The sequence below is a fragment of the Chiloscyllium plagiosum genome, chromosome 15, assembly GCF_004010195.1.
Source record: "Chiloscyllium plagiosum isolate BGI_BamShark_2017 chromosome 15, ASM401019v2, whole genome shotgun sequence".
NCBI classification, from domain to species: domain Eukaryota; kingdom Metazoa; phylum Chordata; class Chondrichthyes; order Orectolobiformes; family Hemiscylliidae; genus Chiloscyllium; species Chiloscyllium plagiosum.
In genome coordinates, this window is record NC_057724.1 from 13,799,797 (window position 1) to 13,808,280 (window position 8,484).

At 36.2% G+C, this 8,484-nt stretch overlaps 1 protein-coding gene across 1 annotated transcript in view; it reads left to right on the forward strand.

Annotated features, from left to right (window-relative positions):
• The window catches only part of LOC122557117 (integral membrane protein 2A-like), a 28,799-nt gene extending 20,661 nt beyond the window's left edge, over positions 1–8,138 (forward strand). Inside the window, exons 4-6 of the mRNA XM_043704443.1 lie at positions 1,176–1,286; positions 5,199–5,349; positions 5,506–8,138. Of these exons, the coding sequence (XP_043560378.1) occupies positions 1,176–1,286; positions 5,199–5,349; positions 5,506–5,603 (360 nt within the window). The 3' untranslated portion in view covers positions 5,604–8,138. The remainder of the gene's footprint in view (positions 1–1,175; positions 1,287–5,198; positions 5,350–5,505) is intronic.
• The last annotated feature ends 346 nt before the right edge of the window (positions 8,139–8,484 follow it).

Here is an 8,484-nt window from a genome sequence, read left to right on the forward strand (position 1 = left end):
TGCCCGAAACGTCGATTCTCCTGTTCCCTGGATGCTGCCTGACCTGCTGCGCTTTTCCAGCAACACATTTCCGGTTCTATATCTTGACCCTTTTAGTTCCGAGTAAAGTTTAATGAATTCAATGTTTGTGACTGTTAACAACTGGATCCTTGAGTGTCTGCTCTGAAGCTCCATTTGAAATTTCTGCAAAAATAGCATTTTTCTCATGGAGATAAATTAATATTTTGGTTCAGTGCCAGATGTTAAATTAGGTATCACAAGTTGCATATTTTAAAAATTAGGTCAGTGAACTCCCTGGATATGGTTGCTCTTGGGATTTTCAATAATTGAGATCATACTTGAATGCTACAGAATTATTTTGGTATTGAATATTAACTTGCACCTTGAATGCAAAGGATGCGTAATGACCAGTGATCTCCTGAATGGTGCTTTACTTGTGTAGTAATAATTCTGTGGTTTTGGAACAGAATCTCCAAGTAATGATGTGGTCAGCATGTGCAATGCATATCGGATTCCTGTAGCAGAACTCACTTGGACAATCAGAATGTTAGATTATTTGTTTAAAGGTGGACAGGTGGTTTTGACTATCCCCAGGGCTGACCACACTAATTATTCATTCTATACAGTGATCCAATTTTGTTGCTTGATTAATGTTTTGAATAATAGTGGCAGAAAGTTTTTGACCTTCAGCCAGCCTGTGACAGAAGGATCAGTATCCCCAAACTGTCGTCTGAAATCTTGGCAATGTTAGGCACAAGTCATAATCATTATAATTTTACTAAGGTAATAAATAAGCAGCAAGACTTGCAAATAAAGTTCTTAAATATTTGCCTCATTAGATAACAAATCTTAATACATAGATTTTTATACACACGTTTTCAAATGTATGTAAACAAGTTTTATTAGCTAAGAATGATTTGCATTTAGACTGTATAGCAGCAGTCTTTAACATAAACTCTATGCTTCTGGATGGGATTTTCTGCTAAGAATTTAAAGTAATGTTTGAGTTTTGTTTTGACTCTTACGAAGTAGTCACAGCATTGAGTTTACTCTAATTTAAAAAGGTAATTAAATGAGTTAAATTTTATATTTGTTGTAACTAAGCCTGTTTTAAAAGGATTCATGATGTTTATGTTTAAGTTTTCTGTTATAAAAGTATTTGAATCTACTTCTAGATCCTGACTGCTTATCTTGATCTGAAATTGGATAACTGCTATGTGATTACGTTGAATACTTCTGTCGTCATGCCTCCACGTAATCTGCTTGAACTATTCATGAGACTTGCAGTACGTATCAGTAAATGTTGTTTCAATATTGTCTGAAGAAAACTATACTTAAGTTATTTGTTTACCTCAGCCCAATCGATGCAGGATTCTTTTTTCTCTCTCTTTTCATCCTGATTTTCAGTTGTTAGTGTTCATGAGATGTAGAAAGGGCAACTATTAAATATTACTGGGTTGCCATCGAATAGCCTGTCATTCAAGTTAAAGTCAAACAAGTTTAAATTTGAGTGAGCAAAAGGAACTGAGCTGAAAATATTGAATCAGTCTTGATCCTGATTAGTGAGATGATAAAAGCAAAGTTTATTTGAATGTATATTGTAGTTGGGTTCGGGACAAATGGATTATGTCACCTTGCATGCAATAAAATATTCCAAAAGAGAAAGTAATAATGGCAATAAATTATATGTTGATAATTTTACAAGTATCTTTCACTGCCATTTAATGTTGATTAGGAAAAGTAACTTAATTATTTTTAATAGTTTCACTTTTGTAGAAATACTTATCAAAAGATTGACAAGGATGTTGCCGGGATTGGAGGGTTTGAGCTATAGAGAGGCCAGATAAACTGGAGCTATTTTCCCGAGAGCATTCGAAGTTGAGGGGTGACCTTATGGAGGTTTAGAAAATGATGAGGACGCTAAATAGGGTGAATAGCCAAGGTCTTGTTTTTTCCAGAATAAGGGAGTCAAAAATAGAAGGCATATTTTAAGGCGAGAGGGGAAAGATTAAAAAGGAACCTCGGGGGCAACTTTTTTGTGCAGAGGATGGTGCATGTATGAAATGAGCTGCTAGAGGAGGTGGTGGAGGTTGGTACAATTATAACATATAAAGGCATTTGGATGGGTGCAGGAGTTGTAAGGGTTTAAAGGGTTATGGGCCAAATGGTGGCAAATGGGACAAGATCAATTTAGGATTTCTGATCAGCACTGATGAGTTGGACTGAAGGGTCTGTTTCTGTCCTGTACAGCTCTATGGTTATAACAAAAATACACAAAAGGCTTAATAGAGCTAGTACAAGTCATGGTCAGGAATTGCGGCATTGTGGAACAAGTTGTTTTTTCTGAACTATTCATTATAAGTTGAGGATCTGGTTTGTTTCATGTAGATGCAAATTTTCTCCTAAGTAAGTTTACATACCTGACTGCCAGACATTTCAGTGTAGTTTAAATGGATGTGTAGCTAATTAGTGTGGACTTTGAGGAAATTCGTAAATTTTCTAAATTTACTTTTTAATGACATCTTTTAGAAATCAAAGCTGAAGCCTGTACGTTTTACTCCATTACAGGGTTTCATGGGTTCTGGTAATATTGAGTACCTCACTCTCATATTCGTCATGCTCACTTTCTGCCTTGTCCAAGTGTATTGAATGTTGACAATGATATCTGTGAAGATAACGCTATACATCCCATTATTTGGAAGGTCAGGTAAGAGAGGGGATGCCAACTTCCAGAGCAGATATTAAATACATGAAAGCCCAGATCGTGTGTCTTCAATCATGACCTTGAACCTTCCTGGGGAAGGAAATGCATCATATTAGGTGTACCTGATGAGGTCTCTTTTAATTAGCTAATGTTTTGAAAAGTTACTTCTATGTAAAGTTTTACCTATAAATTGTAAGTATAGAACTAAAGGTTATAAACAGTCTTGATACATCTTTAGTCTTTTTCCAAATAAATCATAGCTTGATGAAAGGACCAAAGACATTTGTTTTGCTCTTGACGGTGTTTAATTAGCTTATCCAGTGCTAGCTTTCAGTTAAGCATCTGATAATTTATAGACGACAGAGGAATCAAGAGAAAGCTGGGTGTCATCAGTGTGTGTGAAATGACTTTACTCGAACATCACAGGAAATAGAGTGCAAGGACGTAGTTTTGGAGCAGCAATACAGGGAATGGGATTAGAAGCTATTGCAACCTACACTCTGACTGCAATTAGATACCTAAGAGCAAAGCCAGGTGTATCCAGCCCTCTCAGTTGGACAGCATTGGGAGGTGTTCTAACAAGGTGAAATGATCAATCATGTGCTTGGCAGTCAGTCTGCACCAGCTACAATGTCTGAGAAGCAGCAAGCAGGCAGGTTTTTTTTATTTATCAATCGCATACATTGATTAGCTATTTTGGTATTGCTGCCAGGGCAGAAACTTAATGGAAGTATTCAAAGTGGAGCTCCAGGAAAGGTACCCATGGATGACATCACCCTCCGGGATTTAGGAGGAAAGGGATAGTAAGATGGGATGGTGAGTGTTGTATAAGTTAATGGTTCTAAAGTGGCTAATATTCACGTTACAAAAGCTTCAGCCAGTCTACTGATTCTCTCCATCAGTGAGTGGAGACAGAGTTCCACTCTAGCTTTTAAAGAGAAACTGATGTAGCTGTACCAGTTCCCCGAGGTCCTAATAAGTATCCATGAAATAAACCTTCTTGTTATCCAAGAACAGTGTATCTTCTGTGGTGGTCATGCATCTCCTATTACTAATCACTGGACACACCCAAGATAAAGGAGAATTAGTAGCAGCGAATTACCTAAACCATTATCAAGAGTCACAAAATGATAGCAATGACAGATATTGCAAGAAGTCGCAAATGGTCAAATGATTTTATTGAGACGCATAATTAAGGCAGCATTGAAGAAGAGCAGGACAGAACCTAGGGACAAAAATTTCCAACAATCCCAACTGAGAGTTAGGTCATTGATCAGTTGGAACTAGGGCCATGGACCCAGAAGGAAAATATAAACATTGTTGACTCGGAAGATGTGGGTGAAAGGAGAGAAACCAGTAAAGGTCTGAGCTTACAGCTAGGAGAGACATGAACGTTAGGAGAATCTTGGTCCAGTGGACAAAGGAAAGAGGCTGAAGCAGGAATGACAGCTGAACATTTGGCCTCAATTAAGGCATGAGTTCCTTGCATTATTTGAACACAAATAAGTTAAGATGATGGATTTTCAAAAATTTAAAAAAAAACTTTGGTTACCTTTACAATCCAGGATGCTCCTTGAGTAGTTAGCAGGATCCGCTAGTACTCTGATTCAACCAAATGTGATGTTGATTAATTAGATCAGTTGTCAATCATATCCTTTCCAATTTTCATCCTTTTGGAGTCAAGAGAGGGCAGAGGAGGGTTGCATTTTAATATATGGTCCAGGATGAAGAGATGATGGTTTGAGAACTAAAGGCAATTGTGGTGGTGAGGATGTGATATAAGAGATGAGTAGCATTAGAGTTATGGTGAATGAGGGACAAAAGGTTTACCGGTAAAATTGTACTGTTGGTGGCCATCAAACTCCTGTACAAGGATAAAACAAACTTCATTTAATTGTAGCACTAGTAATTGCCTTGCCAGAATAACTACTACATAACGGCAAGAGCGATATTTAAAAACAAACTTATTTCTGGTGGTATCTCCCATCTCTGCACACAGATGAAAAAATGCAGCAGTGCCAAAGTACCAGATTCTCTTAAAGGCTGAAAGTATTCACCAATCTTTTAGCAAGCTGCTTTACGAAGTTATATTTATGAAGATTTGATCCCTGTATGAGATGAGCTGACTGGTAGCCACTATTAAAGGGGCGCATTCCCTCTCTTAATTGACCATTTGTTGTAATACTGGAAATTTTGTACAAGAGTTGTGAGTTTGAAATTTTTTATAGCACTGATCAGTTTTGTTGCTTTTAGTTGCTTTCTTTTATTCCATGAATGTTCCTGATTGACATTCCAATAGCTTGAGTAATTGAGTTTTCACAACTCAAGGATAAATTGAACTTCTGAACAATCTTATGTTTTAAGCAGGAAGTTATTAATAAATTACTTGTTCATCCAACAAGGGATAATCTTTTTGAATTTCATTGTATAGTTGTTATTTTTTTTTTAAAATGAGATCTCGTGACATTTTGGAAATGTCTTATTTTCTCAACAGACAGGTGACTACTTGCCTCAGACCTACCTTGTTCATGAAGATCTGCTGGTGACTGAACGTATTGACAATGTTGATCAGCTGGGTTATTTCATCTACCGTCTCTGTTCCGGGAAGAAGACCTATAGATTGCAGCACAGAAATATGGTGAAAGGTACAATTTCTGCTGTTAAAATGACCAAATTTTATAAAGAATGATAAGCAAAGGTCAAAGCTATAAATTCATTAATTTGAACTATCATAAACCAATGAACTTCTATTCTGTTGTTTTTAATTGTTCAGTAATTAAAGCTTTTTTTAATTTCAATAGGTATCCAGAAACGCTCAACAGAAAACTGCCACAGAATCAAGCACTTTGCAAATAACTTTGTGGTTGATTCCTTGATCTGTGAACCATATGGAATTTAAATGAGGGATGCTATTTTTACCCAGCTGACTGTAGAAGCTTTCCACGTGCAGTACACGTAACCTATAAGTAATATGTGACAATCAAAAGCCTTATTAGCTTTGCTTTGCAGTTTGTATTCCAGTGCAAATACTGTTGCTTCACTAAAAGGCTTTTCGGATGCAGCTTTTGTTTGCACTGTTTATTCAATAGATTTATTGACATCTGTTCTTACAAATTTGCGATATAGTTTTTATTCTTGATGTAATCAGACTACTCTAAGGAAATTAAGAAACGTACTGATGTCAGCGAATGGAAAGTCCATTTTTTCTTTATGGTAATATCTTTCAAAGTGTAATTCGAAGGATTGGCATTCACTTGGAAAGCAGGATTAGAATTTGTGCGCCTACTGTATTGAAATTGTTTTGTAATGTAAACATTTGAAAGTGAGATTTACCTTGTTTTTGTGATGTATCATGGAGTAGTTTGGTGTTTGCACAATTGTATAACAGCCTTGCATAACAGTGGAGAATCCACTCAACAAAAAAAAATTCAAGGTGATTTTAGACATTCAACTGTGGTTAATTCTAATTCTTACGATTCATTAAGTAAATTCTGCACCCTGTATGTTGCTAGGGTTTCACTTGGATTTCATCTTGATTTGACATAAAGGTGGAAAAATGCAGAACAAGTCAAATGGGAAGATATATCTATTTTCCAGCGATTTTATTGAACACAGGACTACGTTACAGTTGAGGTTAAATTTGAATTACTTACCCTGTGGACTATGTAATGTATTTTCTCAGTATTGTAACATTTATTAAATGTCCTTAAAATTATTGCAGCTTCTTGTTTTCCTATTCAGTGTTAACCAGAAAAGCTAGTGTGCCAGAATAGAGTTGTACAACTATTAGTTCTGAGATATGTACTGTAAATGCAGTTCATTTGGAATTGCACTGCATTTGCGCTATATGTAACTTTTAACAAACAATATTCTCAATTGTTGAAAGTTCTGCCCCGTATCTTGGTTGATACAAAGATGGAAAAGAAATTTTAGTATTGGCTTTGCACCTTTTAAGAGTCAAGCACAAGAAAGTAGATTTCTGGACACCAGTCAAACCCTTAATAAGGTTATTACAGTTTAAGTATATCCCGTCAATTTCGATAATGTCTCATTGCGGTGGCAATGCACCTGAGAATAATTAGGAACCAATAGTGAGATTTTTTTAATGCAATCTGGTCTGTTAAAATTCTCTTTAGATATCAGTAGTCAGTAGTTGACTGATTCATAGCTTTTCAATTAGTTTATTTATCACCTTCAAAGAATAGGAGCGATTTTGTCAACTACAGCTTTCTCTAGAGATATACAGATGTGCTCCACATCTGGAGAGATGACCACTGTTCATTAAATGAATAGAAATACATTAAAATGAACATATCCTGTATTCCAGTATTTCTCACATTAATGAAATCTCATGTTGTATCTTGTTTATTCAGAGCCCATTCCTGGACATGCAGTTTATTCAAGTGAAATAAGCTTTATACCTTCCAATTGTTATTGACCTAAAGCTCAAAACAATTGATCTTTTAATATTTTTCTATTGAACTACAGTATCAGTCTGCAATTGCTACCTGAATAACATGTTCGAGGTTTGGAAAGTATTCAAAATCATGAGTGGTCTAAGTGGAGTGGTTAAATGCTCGCTAATGGTAGAAGTTTGGAGAAATATAGGACACTGATTTAATGTGGGCTGAAGAATGAACAGTGATGGGAGTTTTTTTTAGACACTGGGAACAGTTAGACTCAGGAATGCATTGTGGTGGAAGCAGATAGTTATGACTTTCAGATGAAGTTGGATAAGCATCTGAAGAGAGAATTTGCATGGCCATGCGGCCATGAGATGGAAACAAGATTAGCTGATCTGCATCCCGTCGATGCAATGACCAAAATGAACACTGCCTGTTTTTAAATGTTGAATAATTTTATGCCTTGAATAGAAAATATAGTTTAACATGCACACTGCACATGCAATGTATTCTGAGTACATTAATAGCCAACTTTTGTGAGCGCAGGGCTTATGATTTCAATCCTCTTTCTATAAATGCAGTAACATTAACAAAGATTAGAATGGTAGTTTGAAATAGTCCAACGTTTCTCTTTTTCTAGTGTCTAATACCAGACCAACAATATGTGCAGGAGTGTTCCTCCGATGATCTCATTTGGTGGCATACTATTCAGAGAAAGTTGAAGTAAATTCCTGGGAGAATGCTGATGCCTCTTTTGCTTAAGATGTTTAAGTATATTTCAAATAGACTTTGATCAGCATTAAGTGTGGATTCACAGTTGCTGTAGTTCTGTGAGCAGTTTAAAGATTTATCTTCAAAGCTTAATGAATGATTAAGAGCAAGTAGCAACAGATGGTGTCATGTTTTTCTAAATTTGCATTAACTGGCAAACCCTCATACGAGATTGTATTCTGTAAATGGTGGCGTTGTTTTTAAAGGAGCAAACAAATGGACTGACACTTGAGCAACTTTCAATAAAACAGTTGAGTTAACTTTTGCAATTTTTGTGAGTTATTCAAATGTGGAGTCAAGATTCTCTACCTACAAGCCAGTGTCCCTCGTACATCGGGTGTCAACAAAGCATTGTATGTACAGTGTGAATTGGGAAGTTTTATGTAATTCAATGAAACGTCTCCTCTAAGTGGAAACCCAACACCATCATTAAAATCTTCAAATTGCTAAGAAAGCTATACCCTCTTTAGGCAGTTCCTTGGTATTGAGTAAGGGAACATTCTGTGAGCAAGACTTTGCCTAAATAAGAGAAAAAAGTGAGTTTCTGGGATTTTAGTTCATAGTGGAATTTTGGGCCTTCAGGGAACAAGCGTTGTTCCAAGAAAT